Here is a 23,131-nt window from a genome sequence, read left to right as displayed (position 1 = left end):
GGGGGGGGGGGGTGGTTGGCAGACAGTGGAATGGTTGGATATGGGGCACTGGCTCCAGTTGGTGCTGTCCTTTGTAACTGTGTGGTGGTCCCAGGAGCCTGTGTTGTATTGTGTTTTGTTTCAGTACCTGGAGGTTGGAGCTCCTGGAGCCTGTGGTCTGAGTGCAGTTCACTGTGTAACTTTGGAGTGCAGTTCAGGAACCGAAGCTGCACAAACCCCCAGTCACGCCACGGAGGCAACCAATGTGTTGGTCCACACATTCAAACACGGGACTGTAACACTCAGCCATGTGATCGTAAGAACTTCACCTTATCCTTTTCCACAATCTACAGACACACCAGGGCTCACACAAACAATATGTGACAAACCCAATGACAGGAGACATCATTCTAGATTTAATTTTGGGAAATGGAGATGGGTAAATGTGTGAAGTGACAGTGGATGACCAGGTCCTGAAAGTTAGCAGTACAGAGAGATAGTTTGTAAAGAAAGATGTGGAATGCTGTCCTTCATTGGCAGAGGTACAGAATACAAGGGTAGGAATATATTGATGAAACTGTATAAGACTCCAGTGAGGACACAACTGAAGTACTGTGTGCGGTCTGGTCGCTACAGTACAGGAAGATGTAATTCTGGAGAGAGTGCAGAGAGGATTGACTGAAGTTTGCCTGAGCTGGAGAATTGTAGTCACAAGGCAAGATTGGGGAGGTTGGGTTTGTTTTCCTTGGAACAGAGAAGGCTGAGGGCCAACATGATTAGGGTAGACAATAATGTGAGGGGTAGAGATAGAATAGACAGGAGGAACCTGTTTCCCTTGGTGGAGAGATCAAAAAGCCAGGGAGTAGTAAAATGGGATTAGAAATGGCATCTCTGGGTCAGCATGAACAAGATGAGCTGAATGGCCTCTTTCTGTGGCAAAAGTGAGGACAGCAGATGCTGGAAACCAGAGTTTAGATCAGAGTGATGCTGGAAAAGCGCAGCAGATCAGGCAACATTCAAGGAGCAGGAAAATCGACAATTCGGGCAAAAGCCCTTCATCAGGAATGGCTGAAGAAGGGCTCATGTCCGAAACGTCGATTCTCCTGCTCCTTGGATGCTGCCTGACCTGCTGCGCTTTTCCAGCAACACATTTTCAGCATTTTTTTTTAGATTCCCTACAGTGTGGAAACAGGCCCTTCGGCCCAACAAGTCCACACTGACCCTCCGAAGAGTAACCCACCCAGACCCATTCCCTACATTTACCCCTGACTAATGCATCTAACACTACGGGCAATTTAGCATGGCCAATTCACCTGACCTGCACATCTTTGGACGGTGGGAGGAAACCGGAGCACCTGGAGGAAACCCACGCAGACACGGGGAGAATGTGCAAACTCCATACAGTCAGTCGCCTGAGGCTGGAATTGAACCCGGGTCCCTGGCGCTGTGAGGCAGCAGTGCTAACCACTGAGCCACCGTGCCATCCCACTTTTTGGAATATTGCGTGCAATTCTGTTCTCATTCCTATCGGAAGGATGTTGTGAAACTTGAAAGGGTTCAGCAAAGATTTACAAAGATGTTGGTAGGTTTGGAGGGGTTGAATGGGGAGAGACTGAATCCCTGGAGTGTCAGAGGCTGAGGGATGACCTTATAGAGTTTTATAAAATCATGCAGGGCATGGATAGGGTAAATAGACAAGGCCTTTTCCCTGGGGTGTGGGAGTCCAGAACTAGAGACCATTGGTTTAGGGTGAGAGGGGAAAGATATAAAAGGGACCGAAGGGACAACTTTTTCATGCAGAGGATGGTGCGTGGACGGAATGAGCTGCCAGAGGAAGTGATAGCTGGTACCGTTGCAACATTTAAAAGGCATCTGGATGGGTACATGAATAGGAAGGGCGGGTTTAGAGGGATATGGGCCAAGTGCTGGCAGGTGGGACTAGATTGGGCTGGGATATCTGGTCAACATGGATGAGTTGGACCGACAGATCTGTTTCCGTGCTGTACATATCTATGACTCTATTCTTTCTTTACCCATTCTGATATAAGTTGGAGGCATTCACTGTCCCTGGGAGTGGGGGTGTCGATCTCCCGGGGGGTGTGAATGGGGGTTGGTCAGCCTCCTGGAGGTGGTGTGTGAGGGAATCACTCCCCTGCAGTCCCTCAATGTGTCCCTCTTGTTTCTGCGTTGTCTCTAACTCTGGGATTGCTCTGTTCACAGACACTTGTCCAGACGGGATGGTCTACCTCACTGTGGATGAGTGTCTTCAGTCAGGTGGTCCTTGTCCCCGGGGATGCCTTGACCTGACAGACAGTGTACAATGTACCACCCATTGTTACGAAGGCTGTTACTGCACCGACGGACTCTTTCAGCAGAATGGCTCCTGTGTCCCACCAGAACAATGTAACTGTTACTATCACGGCCAGTGGTACCCAGCCGGCTACATCTTTTACAAGGATCCCTGCAATAACTGGTAGGTGTTTGAGCAGCTGCATTCTCCACTTCAATTATTCCAATTCCAATCCCACTATGACCCGCACCAATCTTAGCTTCCATGCTCCCAGTGAGTGAGAATCTAATCACTTTCCTCGCAGATTCAATGGTGTTACCATCACTGAATTGCCCCACTTTCAACATCCTGAGGGATTACCACAAAATTAACTGGACTCGCTACATTAACACTGTGGCTGAAACAGCAGGTCAGAGGTTAGGAATCCTGCAGCGGGTAACTCACCTCCTAACACCCCAAAGCCGGTCTACCATCTACAAGGCACAACTCAGGAGTGTGATGGAATACTCCCCACTTGCCTGGATGTGGGCAGCTCCAACAACACTCAAGAAGTTTGACACCATCCAGGACAAAGCAGCCTGTTTGTTTGGTATCACATCCACCCCCTCCATCACCGATGCTGAGTAGCAGTAATATGTACCATCTATAAAATGCAGAAATTCACCAAAAATCCTTTGACTGCACCTTTCGAACCCAATACCACTTCCACCTAGAAGGACAAATGCAGTAGATACATGGACATCCCAAGGCTGTAGATGGACCTAACCTTTAAGACAGTTCAGGTTAAAGGACTCTAATTGCTGTGTATATTCAATAAGAACATAAGAGATAGGAACAGGGGTAGGCGATTTGGCCCTTTAAATCTTCAATAGAATCAATCACAGCCTTAGATATAGACAAGGACTCTGTCCCTACAGCTCTCTGGGGCAAGGAGTTCAAAAGACAACCAACTCTCTGAGAGAAGAAATTCCTCTTCATCTGAGTCTTAAATTGGTGTCCCTTTATTCTGAGACTATGTCCCTAACATCCTGTCAGCATTGACCCTGTCAAGACCCTGAAGAATTTGATATGTTACAGTGAGGTCACCTCTTATTCTCCTAAACACCAGTGAGTGGAGTCCCAACCTGTTTAGCCTTTGCTCATAAGACAATCCCTCCATCCCAGGGATCATCGCAGTAAACCTTCTCTGAACTGCCTCCAATGAAATAATATCCTTCCTGACTCTTCTTGACAATTCGGTGAATTGCTGCATCCAGTTTTGAGCTATATTTGCAGTTGCACATCGATGAAATCTTTCACCTTATGGAGACCAGACTCAGCTTACAGAACAATATTAATGTCACTTGAGGAAGCCATTAACATCTCACAGCAGTGCTCTTTGGTGGTGATCTGGTCCTGCCTCCTGTGTGTGAATCTATATCATTAAACTTAGCAACTCAGTAACTCGTAGTTCATAAAGTCATATAGCATAGAAACAGGCCTTTCGGCCCACCATGTCTATGCCAACCAACAACACCAAACTACACTAATCCCATCTATCTGCATTTGGTCCAAAGCCTTGGCATTGTAAGTGCTTATCCAGATGCGGTCTTCAGCGTTACGAGAGCACCTGCCTCCACCACCCTCTCAGCCAATACGTTCCATACATGTCCCATCCTCTGGGTGAAAAAATTCTTTCTCACATCACACCCAAACCACTCACTCCTCAGCTTAAACTTACTCCCTCTGATCTTAGATATGTCTGATATGGGGAACAGAGCCTCACAATCTACTCTGTCAATGCCTCTCATAATTTTGTACACCTCAATCAGATCACACCTCAACCTCCTCTGCTCCAAGGAAAACCAGTCTCTATCCAATCTCTCCTCATAACTGAGACTTTTTATCCCAGGCAACAGCCTGGTGAATCTCCTCCACTCTCTCTCCAGTGCAGTCATGTTGTTCCAACAGTGTGGGGACCAGAACTACACACAGTATTTCATCTGTGACCTAATCACTGTTTTAAGTTGGAACAAGACTTTCTTGTTCCTATATTCTACTCCCTGGCTAATGACAGCAAACATGTCGTGTGGCTGCACACCACCCCCCACCCTCCTCAGTGTCAACAACACCCACCGATCCTCATGTCATCTGTAAGTTTACTTTTATACCTTCTACATCACATCCAAGTCATTGCATTTATATAGCAAACTGTGAGGGTCCCAGCACTGATCCCTGTGGTACACTACTGTTCACAGGTTTCCAATCAGAAACCCTCCACTGTTACCCTCTGCTTCCTGTTTACAAGCTAATTTTGGATCCCGTTTGCCAACTTGTCTTCAGTCCCATGGGCTATTCCCTTTGGGCTAGCCTTCCAAGTGGGACCTTGTCAAAGGCTTTACTGAAGTGGAAATAAACCACATCATCTACACTACCCTCATCAGTACATTTTGCCGCCATCTCAAGGCGAGGAGGTGGGTGGGGTCACTGTCAGCTGACACATTAGGATTCCTGCAGTTCAGGCAGCATCCGAGGACAGGCAAAATCGACGTTTTGGGCAAAAGCCCTTCATCAGCCCTTTATTCCTGATGAAGGGCTTTTGCCCGAAACGTTGATTTTGCCTGTCCTCGGATGCTGCCTGAACTGCTGTGCTCTTCCAGCACCACTGATCCAGAATCTGCAGTCATTGTTTTTACCTTTTACAACATTAGGATTCCTGTAGACCCATGTGCTGCAAGACTGGCCTCATGACTAACCTCGTTCATAGGGTCAGTTACTTTGTGTAGATTTCATACTGAAATCCTGGCTCAAGGTCTTTCCCCTCGGTGGGGAGTCTAGAACCGGAGGGGGGGGGTGTTGGTGCCACTTGCCAGTTGCCACTGAAATGAGCTGAATTTCCTTTACTCAGAGGATTGCAAACATTTGGAAGATGATTGTCAGAGCTCAGTCTTTGTGGTTGAGATACAGATTAATCATTTTCTGATTCCCAGTGAGGTTTAGAGTGAGGATGATGAATTGGGTAAAAGGAATTGCAGTGTTTAATCAGCCATGATCATGTTGAATGATGGGACAGATTCAATAGACTGAATCGCCTATCTTTCTAAATAGGCCAAATCATAGCTGCCCTCTGGATTAAAGGTGACCCTCACCAGATCATTTCTCTCTGTAAATTGTGTAACCCCCAGGGGTTACAGCTTTGGAAAGCACCCAGTCCACCTCAGTATCTCAGACCTTTGAGGACCAGGTGAAGTGAGCTGTTTCACAAGCTATAACGTGAGGGGTTGTTTACCACCAACACAAAGCTGCTGTCCAGCCAAGGGACATTCTGCCTACCAGCAGGTAGGTCAGGGTGGTACATGAGTTTCAGTGCCCTTGTGATGCCAGGACAGATGCCCCAAAGTCTCGCAGATTGTATCAGACACTGTGTCCCTTCAGCTGTTTACAACAATCAAGATTCTGACTGGGGGCAGTTGAGGCCTTACTAATGTCTTAAATGTACAGGCCTGTCTGTTTCTTGGTCTCCAGCACAATCGAACAAACCCAGCCCAAACCACAGGCACCATCCCCCCAACCAAAGACTGAACCATGACTCTCCCCCCTGAGCCAGTACTCTGACCCTATCTGTAGTCAACTTCCTATCTGCAGGTCTATCTTCTCAGTCAGCTCACTAACATTGAGATCCACATCCAGAAGATCATCAGATGACATTTCCACCACCTCCAGGGAAATGCTACAACCATATTCCCCTCCCCTCCCTTGTCCAACTTCCACAAAGACTGTTTCCTCTGGGACACCCTGGTCCACTCCTCCTTCACTCTCAACATTCCCTCCCTCCCCCAACAGCCCCATGGCACCTTACCCTGCAACCATCGCAGGTGTGACATCTGCCTATTTACCTCCCCCCTCCTCAGGGTCCAAGGGCTCAAACACACTTTCCAGGTGAAGCAGCACTTTACCTGCACTTCTCACAATCCAATCTATTGCATTCACTACTCCCAATGTGGTTCCTCTACATTGGGGAGACGCAACGTAGACTGGGTGACCACTTTGCAGAACATTTACGTTCTGCCCGCAAAAAAGGTCCAGAACTTCCAGTTACCTGCCACTTTAACACCCCACTGTGTTCCTTGGCCAACATCTCTGGCTCAGGCTTGCTGCAGTGCTCCAGTGAAACTCAGCACAAGCTGAAAGAACACCTCATTTTCCACTTGGGCACCATGCAGCTCTCTGGACTCAATATCAAGTTCAATAATTTTAGGGTCTAAAATCCCCCATATCCTCACATCTACCCCACACAAAACCTTGTTATCACATTGTCTGTCATTATACACTACCTATTGTCAGCCATTAGTTAGTCCTCAGTAACAACAATTCACCCTCCCAGCCAGATCATTATCAATGTCTTTGTCTGTTCAGCTATTGTTCTCTCTCTTTGGGCTCTATCCCCACCTTACCCCTTCCCCCCCACCCTATCATCAGCACATAAACCAACATTTTCCAAGCTACCATCAGTTCTGAGGAAAGGTGACTGGACCCGAAATATTAATTCTGATTTCTCTTCATAGATGCTATCAGACCAGCTGAGCTTTACCAGCAACTTGTGTTTTTGTTTCTGATTTACAGCATCCCCAGTTATTTCGGTTTTTATAGCTCACTAATGGTGTTTGTTTTCCCGGTTACAGCACATGCCTGTCTGGAGACCTGGTTTGTGGCAATCTTCCCTGTGCAGGTACTGAGCAAATCAACTGTTCATCTCACCGACTACATCCCATCTTCTGTTACTAACACTTCCCCATCTGATCCATACCCTCATCCCCTTCCTGAGCCTCTCTCCCCAATGTGGTCTGGAACTTTGTCAGGGTAAATGAGGCTGGGAATAGCATCTCCTCTAATGATGATGGAAGAGAACATGTGGCAGGGAGACTTGCTGGAGTTTGGTCAGGGTTTTCAGAATTAGACCTGGAGTTGGAAAGCTTATTCTTTAACTCACAATGAGTTATTGTGGCATCAGTCACTCACCTCCGTACATCATCCCTGAACCCCTTGGCCTTGCCTGACTTATTCCATCCCATCATATCACAACCTTCTGATCCACCCATCTCTCCCCTCTGACTCCACCTCTTCCTCCCTCACTCTAATACCCATCCCCTTCCCATTCTCACAATCCTCAAACCCTCCTTCCACTCTCCCCCTTCCCTCTCACCCTCTGCTCGGTATCCTTCACTCCAGCCTCAGCTCCGAATGGTCCCGGGCAAAGATAGTATAATGTGGGAAAGAGTAAAATTGCCATTTTGGCAGAAACAATAAAAAAGAAGCAGGTTATCTAAATGGGAAGAGGTTGCAGAACTCTGAGACTCCGAGAGATCTGGATGTCCACGTGTATGAACCACAGAAGGTTAGTCTGTAATCAGGAAAGCTCATGAAATGTTATCATTTATCATGGGGGGACATGAATACAGAACTTAGTGAGATCATGCTTCAGTTACACAGAGCATTGGTGAGACCACATCTGGAGGACTATGGGGATATTGGTCTCTGTATGTGAGGAATGCTATAAATATACTGAAGGCAGTTTGGAGAAGGTTTACCAGGCTCATGCCTGGAATGGCGGGGTTGTCTTATGAGGTAAAACTGGACAAATTTGGTTTGTACCCACTGGAAGAAACTGAGGACTGCAGATGCTGGAGATCAGAGTGAAGAGAGTGGTGCTGGAAAAGCACATCCGGTCAGGCAGCATCTGAGGAGCAGGAGAACCAACATTTCGGGCATAAGCCCTTCATCTGGAATGAGGCTTGTGGACCGGGGGGCTGATAGATAATTGAGATGTAGGTGGGGCTGGGGGAAGGTAGCTGAGAAAGTGATAGGTGGATAAAGGTGAGGGAGAAGGTGATAGGTCAGTGGGGGAGTGATGGACAGGTCCAGAGGGCGGTGCCGAGTGGAGGCTTGAGACTGTGATAAGGTGGGGGAGGGAAATGAGGAAGCTATTTAAATCCACATTTATCCCGTGTGGTTGCAGGGTCCCAAGGCATCAAGTGGTAAAGGTTTGGCAGTGGAGTAGGCCTAGGTCCTGATTTTCCTTGACGGAGTGGGAGGGGGAGTTGAAGTATTCAGCCACGGGGCAGTGGGGTTGGTGGGTGCAGGTGTCCCAGCGATGTTTTCTGGATTGATCTGCAAGAAGGCTTTCTGTCTCCCCGATGTAGAGGAGACCACACCGGGTGCAACGGATGCAGTAGATAACATTGGTAGAGGTACAGGTAAATTTCTGATGGATGTGGAAGGATCCCTTGGGGCCTTGGACGGTGGTGAGGGGAGTGGTGTGGGTACAGGTTTTGCACTTCCTGCAGTGGCAGGGAAAGGTGCCAGGAGTGGGGTGTGGGCTGATGGGTGGGCGTGGACCTGATGAGGGAGTCACGGAGGGAATGGTCTCTCCGGAACACTGATACGGGTAAGGAGGGAAATCTACCTTTGGTGGTGGGGTCCATTTGAAGGTAGCAGAAGTGGTGGAGGATGATGCGATGTGTGTGGAGGTTGGTGGGGTAGAAGGTGGGGACCAGGGGGATTTTATCCTTGTTGCGTTGGGAGGGCAGTGGTGTGTGAAGTGATAAAGATCCGCTGGAGGGCATCGTCATACGTGGGAAGGGAAGTTGCAATCATGGAAGAAGGAGGCCATCTGGGACTTCCTGAGGTGGACTTGGTACCCACTGGAGTCAAGGAGAACAAGAAGTGACTTGACTGAAACATGTAGGGACCAGAAGGGTCAACAGTGTAGATGTGGACAACTTGTTGCCTCTTGTGGGAGAATCTAGAACTAGGAGTCACTGTTTGAAAATCAGGGTGTGCTCATTTAAAACACAGATGAGGTGATTTCTTTTCTCTCAAACAATTGAGTGTATTTGGAGCTGTCTTTCTGAAAGGTGCTTGAAGCAGAGTCTTTGAATATTTTTTCACCGAGATAGGTGGATTCTTATGAAGAAAAGGAGTGGATTGTTATCAAAATTCTGGATTTCTTTGCTTGTGGTTATAATCAGATCCAATGAAGATCCAATCAAATAAATGTCCCTGATTCCTTGTTAATTTTGGTTGTTCCATTTGCATTCCATGCTGATACTTGTTTTGCCACATTCCCATATTTCCCACATTTCCCACATGTTTTCACACATTTCCTTGTTACCCCATTATTTCCCACTTTTCCCTGTTTTCTGTGTTTCCCTACATCTTCCCATTGCAGTGGACTGTGCATGGAGCCGCTGGACACCGTGGAGTTCCTGCAGTAGAAGCTGTGACGTTGGATCCAGAAGGAGATTCCGATCACCCACAAACCCTCCTGCAGCATTGGGTGGGAGAGAGTGTGAGGGTGACATGATGGAAATGGAGTATTGCAGTCTGCAGCTCTGTGACAGTGAGTAACATCTGCACATCTCCAAGGTCAAAACCAGCAACAGGTTTAGAGAGGGGAAGGCAAGGTTAGTGTCTGTGATTGGGGATAGTGTATTGAGATGGACAGTGAACCAGTTAGCAGTCAGGAAACAAAGAGTGGAATAAACGGGTATTTTTCCTAATAGCAGACACTAATAGGATATCACAGAGGTCAGTGCTAGGACCCCAACTACTCACAACTACTCACAGTATCTATTAACGATTTCGATAAAGAAACTGACTGTACTAAATCAAGTGAGCAGATGACCCAATGCTGGGTGGGAGGGTGAGCTTTGAGGAGGATGCAGAGATGTTGCATTGTGATTTGAATAGGCTTGGGCAGTGGGCTAATACATGGCAGATGCATAATAATGTGGATATCTACTTTGACAGAAAAAAACCAGGAAGACAGATTATTGGTGGTAAATTGGGAAAGAGGGAAGTGCAATGAAACCTAGGTGTCATTGTCAACCTTTTGCTGAAAGTAAACATTGCAGGTGCAGCAGACAATGAAGGAGGCAAATGGTCTTCATAGCGAGTACAGGAATGGGGGTGTCTTGTGCAATTATACAGGGCCTTGGTGAGACCAACCTGGAATATTGTGAGCAGCTTCGGTCTCCTAAGCTAAGGAAGGATATCCAGGTGGTGGAGGGAATGCAGCAAATATTTGCCAGATTGATTCCTGGGATGACAGAATTGACATTTGAAGAGACACTGTAATCAGGTTAGGACTGTATTCATCGTAATCGGGTTAGGACTGTATTCACCGTAATCGGGTTAGGACTGCATTCACCGTAATTGGGTTAGGACTGTATTCACTGAATCAGGTAAGGACTGTATTCACTGTAATTGGGTTAGGACTGTATTCACTGTAATTGGGTTAGGACTGTATTCACTGTAATTGGGTTAGGACTGTATTCACTGAATCAGGTTTGGACTGTATTCACTGAATCAGGTTTGGACTGTATTCACTGTAATTGGGTTAGGACTGTATTCACTGTAATCAGGTTAGGACTGTATTCACTGTAATTGGGTTAGGACTGTATTCCCTGTATTGGGTTTAGGACTGTTTTCACTGTAATCAGGTTGGGTTAGGACTGTATTCACTGTAATTGGGTTAGGACTGTGTTCACTGTAATTGGGTTAGGACTGTATTCACTGTAATTGGGTTAGGACTGTAATCACTGTAATCAGGTAAGGACTCTATTCACTGTAATCAGGTTAGGACTGTATTCACTGTAATCAGGTTAGGACTGTATTCACTGAATCGCGTTAGGACTGTATTCACTATAATTGGGTTAGGACTGTATTCACTGTAATTGGGTTAGGACTGTATTCTCTGTAATCAGGTTAGGACTGTATTCACTGAATCGCGTTAGGACTGTATTCACTGTAATTGGGTTAGGACTGTATTCTCTGTAATTGGGTTAGGACTGTATTCACTGTAATTGGGTTAGGACTGTATTCACTGAATCGGGTTAGGACTGTATTCACTGAATCAGGTTAGGACTGTATTCTCTGTAATTGGGTTAGGACTGTATTCACTGTAACCGGGTTAGGACTGTATTCACTGAATCAGGTTAGGACTGTATTCTCTGTAATTGGGTTAGGACTGTATTCACTGTATTTGGGTTAGGACTGTATTCACTGTAATCAGGTTAGGACTGTATTCACTGTAATTGGGTTAGGACTGTATTCACTGTAATCGGGTTAGGACTGTATTCACTGAATCAGGTTAGGACTGTATTCTCTGTAATCTGGTTAGGATTGTATTCACTAGTGTTTAGGAGATTCCGGAAGGAGCTCCTAAGTCCCTTTGAGGTTAAACATGGTGTCATTGCAGGATGTCTAACTTTCTTTCCTGTCCCTGTTTGCCCCAGGAGTGTGGAGTGAGTGGGGTCAATGGTCAGAATGTTCTGTCTCTTGTGGTGGGGGTTTCAGGAACCGAACGCGAGTAAATATCTCGTCACAAAGCAGTCAGCTGACCAGCTGTAACAACCAGCCATGTGGTAAGTGCTAACTGGGGGAAATAGCCACTGAACATCAGGGTCCCCAAGAAACATAACTGGCAGGGAATACTGTCTCACTCTGAATGCTCCATACTCAGTTAGTGATGGAGTGCCGCACTGTCGGAGGGTCGGTGCTGAGGGAGTGCCGCACTGTCGGAGGGTCGGTGCTGAGGGAGTGCCGCACTGTCGGAGGGTCGGTGCTGAGGGAGTGCCGCACTGCTGGAGGGTCGGTGCTGAGGGAGTGCCGCACTGCTGGAGGGTCAGTGCTGAGGAAGTGGGCACTGTTGGAGGGTCAGTGTTGAGGGAGTGGGCACTGTTGGAGTGTCAGTGCTGAGGGAGTGTGTGTGATTAAGAGAATATGTTGTGTGTCTGTTGACTCTCCTCTGTTGATGAGGATGGATTTGATAACTGTGCTGAGCTGTGGGAGATGTCTATTTGCCTGCTGTTGGATTGTACTTGGCTAATAACCCACTCTGTTCCCTTCCCTTGTTCTTTGTTGATAACAGAAGCCCATCAATTGAACTGCTCTGATGGGACTGTGTGGCGAGATTGTTCAGTCGGACCTGAAACTTGCACAGAGCTCAGTGCGGGAAAGGAGTTGAGTCGGAACTGCAGCCCTGGATGTTACTGTCAGGATGGGCTCCTCTTCCAGGTCAGACAGCCAACTGATTCTTACCAGTGACACTGATCTCTTATCACCACCAAGTCCTGAACTACACACTCTCTCACTCTTTTTTTTCCTGCTTCTCTCTCTCTCTCTCACTCTCTCTCTCTCTCTCTCTCTCTCTGGCACATGGTGACCCACGACAAGTGGATAATGTGGTGTAGAAGACATATGGGATAGTGGGAGAAAGTGAGGACTGCAGATGATGAAGATCAGAGTTGAGAGTGTAGTGCTGGAAAAAGCACAGCAGGTCAGGCTGCATCCGAGGGGAAGGAGAATCGACGTTTCAGGCACAAGCCTCATTCCTAATGAAGAGCTGATGCCCAAAATATTGATTCTCCTGCTCCTTGGATGCGGCCTGACCTGCTGCGCTTTTCTAGCACCAAAGTTTCATTTGAGATACTTGTCTGTATTAATCAAAACCCAAAGTTGAAGAGCAGGGAGGTGATGTTGGAACAGTATAATACATTGGTGAGGTCACAGCAAGAGTATTGTGTGCAGTTCTGGAATCCACATTATGGGAGGGATGTGATAGCTTTGCAGAGGGTGCAGAGGAGAGTTACCAGGATGTCGCCTGGACTGGAAGATGTCAATTATGGAGAGAGATTGGACAGACTGGAGTTGTTTCCATTAGAGGAGAGGAGATTGAAAGAAGAGATGATAAATTGACAGGAAGGAACTGACCCCATTGGTCAACAACCAGAGACAATCAACTTAAGGTGAAGGTTGAAGGCCATGCAGAGAGTGATGGAGAAATAGTTTCACCTCGAGAATGGTAAGAGTCTGGAACTCACTGCCTGTAATGGTGATTGAGTCAGAAAATGTTACCATATTTTAAATAGTATATTGTATTCGCTTCAGGAGTATGGACCAAAGCTGGAAAATGGGCTGAGCGAAGTCAGATCTCTCTGTGAATGTGATGTTGATTCAGTATGTACAGACACCTTGGGCTGAATATTCTGTCTTTTTGATAAAGTACAAGTTGGGTTTTATTTTCTGGAGAGTTTTTCGTCTCAAGACCTCATGAGATTTCAAACTCATCCCATTATCGACCTACCCCACTTTATGTCACCTCCTTAACTGATTCTATTCCCATCCTACCGTGCTTTGTCCCTGGATTATTTACCACTGAGAAGATATTTGCCTAAAAATAATGTCCCTTGAACCCACGCCATCTTTAAAAGGCTGCTGTACTGCTGGACAAGTACGGAGAATCTGGTAAGGTTCCTCACCGGGTATGTGTATTAGCTTCAGGACAGATTGGACAAACTTGAATTGTTTTCACTAGAAAGTCAGAGGCTGAGCCATGGCCCCTCACCAAGAGGGTGATGACACAACAGCCACAGAATATTCTGGCATGACTGATACCCCTTCCATGTGCAACTCCACTCCCATCCTATTCACTATTTAACCACCATGACACTATTATCTCGACTTATCTCCATCCCGTTGAAACATCTCCTCTATGTAACTGGTGCTCTGTCCCCAGGGCTGCCAGCAGGGGGCATCACTGTGTCCAGCAGGGGGCATCACACACAGATAATGGATTGGATAATTTACAGCCAGCAAAAGCAGGCACATACCCAGGCCGCGGTGTGAACGCAGGCCGCGGTGTGAACGCAGGCCGCGGTGTGAACGCAGGCCGTGGTGTGAACCCAGGCCACGGTGTGAACGCAGGCCGCGGTGTAAATACAGGGCGAGGTGTGAACATACGGCGAGGTGTGAACTCAGGCCGCGGTGTGAACACAGGCCGCGGTTCGAACACTGGGCGAGTTGTGAACACAGGCCACAGTGTGAACACAGGCTGCGGTGCGAACACAGGGCGAGGTGCGAACACAGGCCGCGGTGTGAACACAGGCCGCGGTGTGAAGACAGGGCGAGTTGTGAACGCAGGGCGAGGTGTGAACGCAGGGCGAGGTGTGAACGCAGGGCGAGGTGTGAACACAGGCCACGGTGTGAACGCAGGCCACGGTGTGAACTCAGGCCGCGGTGTGAACACAGGCCACAGTGTGAAGACAGGCCGCGGTGCGAACACAGGGCGAGTTGTGAACGCAGGCCGCGGTGTGAACGCAGGCCGCGGTGTGAACGCAGGCCGCGGTGTGAACGCAGGCCGCGGTGTGAACGCAGGCCGCGGTGTGAACGCAGGCCGCGGTGTGAACGCAGGCCGCGGTGTGAACGCAGGCCGCGGTGTGAACGCAGGCCGCGGTGTGAACGCAGGCCGCGGTGTGAACGCAGGCCGCGGTGTGAACGCAGGCCGCGGTGTGAACGCAGGCCGCGGTGTGAACGCAGGCCGCGGTGTGAACGCAGGCCGCGGTGTGAACGCAGGCCGCGGTGTGAACGCAGGCCGCGGTGTGAACGCAGGCCGCGGTGTGAACGCAGGCCGCGGTGTGAACGCAGGCCGCGGTGTGAACGCAGGCCGCGGTGTGAACGCAGGCCGCGGTGTGAACGCAGGCCGCGGTGTGAACGCAGGCCGCGGTGTGAACGCAGGCCGCGGTGTGAACGCAGGCCCGGGGCGAACACAGGCCGCGGGGCGAACACAGGCCGCGGGGCGAACACAGGCCGCGGGGCGAACACAGGCCGCGGGGCGAACACAGGCCGCGGGGCGAACACAGGCCGCGGGGCGAACACAGGCCGCGGGGCGAACACAGGCCGCGGGGCGAACACAGGCCGCGGGGCGAACACAGGCCGCGGGGCGAACACAGGCCGCGGGGCGAACACAGGCCGCGGGGCGAACACAGGCCGCGGGGCGAACACAGGCCGCGGGGCGAACACAGGCCGCGGGGCGAACACAGGCCGCGGGGCGAACACAGGCCGCGGGGCGAACACAGGCCGCGGGGCGAACACAGGCCGCGGGGCGAACACAGGCCGCGGGGCGAACACAGGCCGCGGGGCGAACACAGGCCGCGGGGCGAACACAGGCCGCGGGGCGAACACAGGCCGCGGGGCGAACACAGGCCGCGGGGCGAACACAGGCCGCGGGGCGAACACAGGCCGCGGGGCGAACACAGGCCGCGGGGCGAACACAGGCCAAGTTGTGAACACAGGCCGCGGTGTGAACACAGGGCGAGGTGCGAACATACGGCGAGGTGTGAACACAGGCCGCTGTGCGAACACAGGCCACAGTGTGAACACAGGCCGCGGTGCGAACACAGGCCGCGGTGCGAACACAGGCCGCGGTGCGAACACAGGCCCCGGGGCGAACACAGGCCGCGGGGCGAACACAGGCCGCGGGGCGAACACAGGGCAAGTTGTGAACACAGGCCGCAGTGTGAACACAGGGCGAGTTGTGAACACAAGCCACCGTGCGAACACAGGCCGCGGGGCGAACACAGGCCACGGTGTGAACACAGGCCGCGGGGCGAACACAGGCCACGGTGTGAACACAGGCCGCAGTGCAAACATAGGGCGAGGTGTGAACACAGGCCACAGTGTGAAGACAGGGCGAGTTGTGAACACAGGCCACGGTGTGAACACAGGCCGCGGTGCGAACACAGGGCGAGTTGTGAACACAAGCCACCGTGCGAACACAGGCCACGGTGCGAACACAGACCGCGGGGCGAACACAGGCCACGGTGCGAACACAGGCCGCGGTGTGAACACAGGCCGCAGTGCAAACATAGGGCGAGGTGTGAACACAGGCCACAGTGTGAAGACAGGCCGCGGTGCGAACACAGGGCGAGTTGTGAACACAGGCCGTGGTGTGAACGCAGGCCGCGGTGTGAACGCAGGCCGCGGGGCGAACACAGGCCGCGGGGCGAACACAGGCCGCGGGGCGAACACAGGCCGCGGGGCGAACACAGGGCAAGTTGAGAACACAGGCCGCAGTGTGAACACAGGGCGAGGTGCGAACACAGGCCACGGTGCGAACACAGACCGCGGGGCGAACACAGGCCACGGTGCGAACACAGGCCAGGGTGTGAACACAGGCCGCAGTGCAAACATAGGGCGAGGTGTGAACACAGGCCGTTGTGCGAACAGAGGCTGCAGTGTGAAGACAGGACGAGTTGTGAACACAGGCCGCGGTGTGAACGCAGGCCGCGGGGCGAACGCAGGCCGCGGGGCGAACGCAGGCCACGGGGCGAACGCAGGCCGCGGTGCGAACACTGGGCTGCGGTGTGAACACAGGCCGCGGGGCAAACACAGGGCGAGTTGGGAACTCAGGCTGCGGTGCGAACACAGGGCGAGTTGTGAACATAGGCCGCCGTGCGAACGCAGGCCGCGGTGCGAACGCAGGCAGCGCTGTGAACGCAGGCCGCGCTGTGAACACAGGGCGAGTTGTGAACACAGGCCGCAGTGTGAACACAGGGCGAGTTGTGAACACAGGCCGCGGTGTGAAAACAGGCTGCAGTGCAAATACAGGGCGAGGGGTGAACACAGGCCGCGGTGTGAACACAGGCCGCAGTGCAAACATAGGGCGAGGTGTGAACACAGACCGCGGGGCGAACACAGGCCAGGGTGTGAACACAGGCCGTTGTGCGAACAGAGGCTGCAGTGTGAAGACAGGGCGAGTTGTGAACACAGGCCGCGGTTCGAACACTGGGCGAGTTGTGAACACAGGCCACAGTGTGAACACAGGCCGCGGTTCGAACACTGGGCGAGTTGTGAACACAGGCCACAGTGTGAAGACAGGCCGCGGTGCGAACACAGGCCGCGGTGTGAACACAGGCCGCGGTGCAAACATAGGGCGAGGTGTGAACACAGGCCGTGGTGTAAACACAGGGCGAGTTGTGAACACAGGCTGCGGTGCGAACACAGGGCGCGGTGTAAACACAGGGCGAGTTGTGAACACAGGCTGCGGTGCGAACACAGGGCGCGGTGTGAACACAGGCCGCGGTATGAACACAGGGCGAGTTGTGAACACACAGGCCACAGTGTGAACACAGGCCGCGTTGTGAACACAGGCCGCGTTGTGAACACAGGCCGCGTTGTGAACACAGGCCGCGTTGTGAACGCAGGCCGCCGAGTTGTGAACACAGGCTGCGGTGCGAACACAGGCCGCGGTGTGAACACAGGGCGAGTTGTGAACACAGGCTGCGGTGCGAACACAGGCCGCGGTGTGAACACAGGGCGAGTTGTGAACACAGGCTGCGGTGCGAACACAGGCCGCGGTGTGAACACAGGGCGAGTTGTGAACACAGGCTGCGGTGCGAACACAGGCCGCGGTGTGAACACAGGGCGAGTTGTGAACACAGGCTGCGGTGCGAACACAGGCCGCGGTATGAACACAGGGCGAGTTGTGAACACACAGGCCACAGTGTGAACACAGGGCGAGTTCGAAACACAGGCCGCGTTGTGAACACAGGCCGCGTTGTGAACACAGGCCGCGTTGTGAACGCAGGCCGCGTTGTGAACGCAGGCCGCGGTGCGAACGCAGGCCACGGTGCAAATGCAAGCCGCGTTGTGAATGCAGGCCGCGGTGTAAACACAGGCCGCGGTGTGAAGACAGGCCGCGGTGCGAACACTGGGCGAGTTGTGAACACAGGCCGCGGGGTGAACACAGGCTGCGGTGTGAACACAGAGCGAGTTGTGAACACAGGCCGCGGTGTGAACACAGGCCGCGGTGCGAACACTGGCCGCGGTGTGAACGCAGGCCGCGGTGTGAACGCAGGCCACGGTGTGAACGCAGGCCGCGGTGTGAACGCAGGCCGCGGTGTGAACGCAGGCCGCGGTGCGAACGCAGGGCGAGGGGTGAACACAGGCCATGGTGTGAACACAGGTCGCGGTGCGAACACAGGCCATGGTGTGAACACAGGTCACGGTGCAAACACAGGCTGCGGTGCGAATACAGGCCACGGTGCGAACACAGGGCGAGGTGCGAACACAGGCCGCGGTGCGAACACAGGCCGCGGTGCGAGCACAGGCCGCGGTGCGATCACAGGCTGCGGTGTGAACACCGGCCGCGGTGCGATCACAGGCTGTGGTGTGAACACAGGGCGAGGTGCGAACACAGGCTGCGGTGTGAACACAGGGCGAGGGGAGAACACAGGCCACGGTGTGAACGCAGGTCGTGTTATGAATGCAGGCCGCGGTGTGTACACAGGTCGCGGTGCAAACACAGGCTGCGGTGCAAACATGGCGAGGTGTGAACACAGGCTGCGGTGCGAATGCAGGCTGCAGTGCGAACACAGGGCGAGGTGCGAACACAGGCTGCGGTGCGAACACAGGCTGCAGTGCGAACGCAGGGCGAGGTGTGAATGCAGGCTGCGGTGTGAACGCAGGCCGCGGTGCGATCGCAGGCCGCGGTGCGATTGCAGGCCGCGGTGCGATCGCAGGCCGCGGTGCGAACGCAGGCCGCGGTGCGAACGCAGGCCGCGGTGTGAATACAGGCCGCGTTGCGATCACAGGCTGCGGTGTGAACACAGGGCGAGGTGCGAACACAGGCCACGGTATGAACGCAGGCCGTGTTGTGAACGCAGGCCGCGGTGTGAACACAGGTCGCGGTGCAAACATGGCGAGGTGCAAACACAGGCCGCGGTGCGAACACAGGCTGCGGTGCGAACGCAGGCCGCGGTGCGAACGCAGGCCGCGGTGCGCACGCAGGGCGAGGTGCGAACGCAGGCCGCGGTGTGAACACAGGGCGAGGTGCGAACACAGGCTGCGGTGCGAACGCAGGCCGTGGTGCGAACGCAGGATAAAGGATGATTCCGTGATAGTCTGCTCTTATCTACTGAAGTCAGGTGTCAGTCAATTACTTTCTAGCTCTTACATTAATGAAGATGAGTTCCTATTCCCTTTGTTCCTCAGCATTTCACCTCATTTCCTGCTGCCAGGATGGTATGGCACACTCTGCCCACACTCTTTTGGAAGGCTCCCCCAGACCACACTGTGCTGTTCACCCACACCTTCAGCAGCCCTAACATCAGCTTCACCATAGCCCTGGTCACTGCATATGCATTTCCTTGGTGGAGATACTGCACCGGCTGAGTCACTAATGCATGTATTCAAAAGATTGTGTCTGCCATACTCCAAACGCTTCCCATTCCAGATCCACAACTCGTTCTCTTTCCAGTGTGTTCAGTAGAGTCCACTGTCATACTCCCATGGCATATGATGCAGCAACGCTCCCCTCATCCCACAGCACTTTTGGAAGGTTTGTAACTGATGGGGTGGTCTTGGCCAACATTGGCCTTCTTTGTAAGTATTTGTTGCTAACTTCTACATCACTGAGGTGTTAATGTGAGATTCTCAGATTAGATTACTTAGTGTGGAAACAGGCCCTTCAGCCCAACAAGTCCACACCGACCCACTGAAGCGAAACCCACCCAGACCCATTCCCCTACATTTACCCCTTCACCTAACACTACAGACAATTTAGCATGGCCAATTCACCTGACCTGCACATCTTTGGACTGTGGGAGGAAACCGGAGCACCCGGAGGAAACCCACACAGACACGGGGAGAATGTGCAAATTCCACACAGAGAGTCGCCTGAGGCGGGAATTGAACCCAGGTCTCTGGCGCTGCGAGGCAGCAGTGCTAACCACTGTGCCACCCACTCAGGCACCAGTGCCATGTTGCAGATTGGCTTTGAGCAGCATTTAAAGTCAAAGTGTGTTCACTCTGCATGCACTTCAAGTAGGTGAAGAAATAATGACCATTGAAATGTATCTGAAGTGTGTGAAAGCATGCTTCATGCATTTGGTTCTTTGGCACCCTGAAGTTTTGTTTATTAAATGGACTCTGACTCAGCCCAGGTGAAAGTGAGGACTGCAGATGCTGGAGATCAGAGTTGAGAGTGTGGTGCTGGAAAAGCACAGCAGGTCAGGCTGCATCTGAGGAGCAGGAGAATCGACGTTTCGGGCAAAAGCCCTTCCTGATTTTCCTGCTCCTCAGATGCTGCCTGACCTGCTGTGCTTTTCCAGCACCACACTCTCGACTCTGACTCAGCCCACCTTGGGCACTGTCCTCACCATTTTCCGGAGATATTTCATATCTAGACAATTGCAAGTGATGGCAATGAATTTAGCTCACAGTGGTCACAGTTACCACAAGTCTGCCTGCTCACCAGATAGCCCTCCAAAGCCTCTATGTCTTCTTTTACACCTGTGTACCTGACAGCTGATTTTCACACTCACCTGCATGTGGAGATCCCATCCCATTGAACTTTGTCTCCAATTTGTCCTCCAAGCCCTCTGAACCCCCAACATCCAACCTTAATGATGCCCAATCTACTTATTTGCACTCACCCTGTGGAAGGCAGTGATGGTTATTGTCAACAATACCCCTCCCATGACTGACCATGCCCTCTGATGGTGCCATCCTTGTGCCCACCTCCACAGCGCCAGAGACCCGGGTTCAATTCCCACCTCAGGCAACTGTCTGTGTGGAGTTTGCACGTTCTCCCCGTGTCTGCGTGGGTTTCCTCCGGGTGCTCTGGTTTCCTCCCACAGTCCAAAGATGTGCAGGTCAGGTGAATTGGCCATGCGAAATTGCCCATAGTGTTAGGTAAGGGGTAAATGTAGGGGTATGGGTGGGTTGCGCTTTGGAGGGTCGGTGTGGACTTGTTGGGCCAAAGGGTCTGTTTCCACACTGTAAGTAATCTAAAAAAAAACTGCTTGTGGGGCTTGGTGATCAGCACACCAGGCAAGCAGAGCACAGGATCACTACTCAGACTGGGTCACATTGGGTCCACTCTCATTCCTATAGATTCAGGGTCAAACATACATGTTGTCATAGCAACCCTGAATCTGGAAATCAACTACAAAACTGGGTGATTGAATTCAAGATTACAGAGAGGAAGTAAGCTTGGAGGGAGATGAGGTCTAGGTAGGGAGAGAGGGAGATAGGGAAGACGTGAGCATGGCAATGGAGGGAGACTGGGAGGAGGTGGGAATGGACAGAGATGGAGAGGAAGAGACAATGAAAGTAATGAGGAGGACATCTGTTGAGGTTGAGGTGGAGCTGAGGGGTGCGGGCAAGGGTTGGCTGAGCTGTGTTGTTTCATTATGAGGTGAGTGAGTTTTGATGAAGTTTTAATTGCTAATTCATGGACCCTCTGTTGTTAATGCAATGTTTCTGATGGTTCCTTTCCAGGAAGGTGATTGTGTACCTGTCACTGATTGCCAGTGTGTGGATGGAGGGCAGGTTTACCAAGCTGGTGCCACTGTACTGAAAGACTGTAATTCCTGGTATGTGCGCAAGGAATACAAGGCCTGGTAATTCCAAGGAGCCAACACAAAAACCCTCAGCTGGTTGGAGTTAAACCTAGTACAATGAATGTAGTTAATGGACAATGTTATGGAAGTGCTGTCATTCAATTTGGTGCTTCCAGCACAACCAACCAATTTCTAACTACTCATAGCCCCCATTACCACCTATCGAATTTGTCTTCTTTCTTGGTTCACTATCAACAAACGCTTTGCCTGCCTACCCTTTCTACTCTGTCTCTTTGGGATGCACCTCCATCAATCCACTCACTCCTTCCCCACCCTGCTCCCCAACCCTGTCATTACCAGAAATACCACCTTTACCTAGCTGCTATCCATTCTGAAGAAGAGCCACTGGACCAAAACGTTAACTCTGTCTCTGTCACCACAGATGCTGTCAGACTGGCTGAGTTACTCCAGTAATTTCTTTTTTGCTTGTTTCTTATATTATGATCACTCTTTCCTAAATATTTCCCCAAAATACAATGTATTAAGACCAGCTGATTTGCTATAAACCTATCCACCAATGCTTCCTTCTATGCTGAACTAAGAACATCTCATTGGAGAAAATCTTCATAAATGCACTTTAGAATATTTTTTCCCCTCTCTGCCCTTCCCCATCCTGGTACAATCCCACTCCACGTTAGGACGTTAAATTCCCCATTACTATTGCTCTTTATTTTTTGCACAAGTCTTTTAAGTTCCTTGAAAATTTGATCAGTGTTTGAGAAGAGACCAGCAGATAACCTAAATAGGAAATCCCGAAGTCTTCTATTTAACTTTGTAAAAAGATGGGAGTTAATTAGGGACCAGTAAGGGGACTTTTAAAAGGAAGAAGCGAAAAACATTTTCAGACTGTGAGGGGTTAGGGTCTGGAGTGTACTGTCTGAGTGTGGGAAAGGGGGAGGTTCACTCGAGGGGTTAGGGTCTGGAATGTATCTTTGCCTGCGCCCCCCTACCCTGCCCTCAACCCAACCAGGGAGTTATGGCGTGTGCTCTATCTGTGTCTATGTCTGGTTCTGGGACTGAATATGTCTTGTTTTTAAATGTTAAACATGTTTATATTTTTGTTTCCTTCAGCACCTGCCTTTCTGGACAGATTGGAAACTGTACTCAGAGAGTGTGCGATGGTGAGACATTGTTCCTGTTTCTTGTGATTCACTAAAGCACAGTGAAACATTATGATCGGCTGACACAGGATGAGGAATGTGTTTAAAGAGTTGTACTCAGGGATCTGGAAATTCACAATAATCCATGTCTGGAGAAAATCAAACCCACCTGCCCCTCCCAGTGATCATTGCTGTGACCTTCTCTCTGCCTCATTTCGTAAACCTCCTTGAAAGCTCATAGCCTAACGGGCGTGTTCCTTCATGTGAGACTTCTTGTTGGTTTGGTTTTGTCCATATGCTCACACAGGGAGAAGGGAGAAAGATGTTCTCTGTTTTGTGGCTCTGGCTGCCCTGTTCCCATCAGTCTGTCACACACATGGGCACACGCACACTCTCTCACACACACACACACACACACACACACACACCTACCCACATATGCACACCCACACACGCGCACACCCACACCCACACATGCACACACACCCACCCACCCACACACACACACACACCCCCCCACACCCACATACGCACACTCA

At 51.3% G+C, this 23,131-nt stretch overlaps 1 protein-coding gene across 1 annotated transcript in view; it reads left to right on the top strand.

Moving 5' to 3' along the window:
* Positions 1-23,131, top strand: part of LOC122548773 (SCO-spondin-like) — an 89,576-nt gene that overhangs the window by 43,639 nt on the left and 22,806 nt on the right. Inside the window, exons 14-21 of the mRNA XM_043687540.1 lie at positions 125-295; positions 2,200-2,452; positions 6,931-6,977; positions 9,477-9,647; positions 11,545-11,673; positions 12,180-12,325; positions 21,371-21,465; positions 22,564-22,613. Coding sequence (XP_043543475.1) covers positions 125-295; positions 2,200-2,452; positions 6,931-6,977; positions 9,477-9,647; positions 11,545-11,673; positions 12,180-12,325; positions 21,371-21,465; positions 22,564-22,613 — 1,062 coding nt within the window. The remainder of the gene's footprint in view (positions 1-124; positions 296-2,199; positions 2,453-6,930; positions 6,978-9,476; positions 9,648-11,544; positions 11,674-12,179; positions 12,326-21,370; positions 21,466-22,563; positions 22,614-23,131) is intronic.

This window comes from Chiloscyllium plagiosum, chromosome 4 (genome assembly GCF_004010195.1).
Source record: "Chiloscyllium plagiosum isolate BGI_BamShark_2017 chromosome 4, ASM401019v2, whole genome shotgun sequence".
Classification (NCBI taxonomy): Eukaryota; Metazoa; Chordata; class Chondrichthyes; order Orectolobiformes; family Hemiscylliidae; genus Chiloscyllium; species Chiloscyllium plagiosum.
Note: the sequence above shows the minus strand (reverse complement) of the source record. Positions and strands in the feature narration are given on the sequence as shown.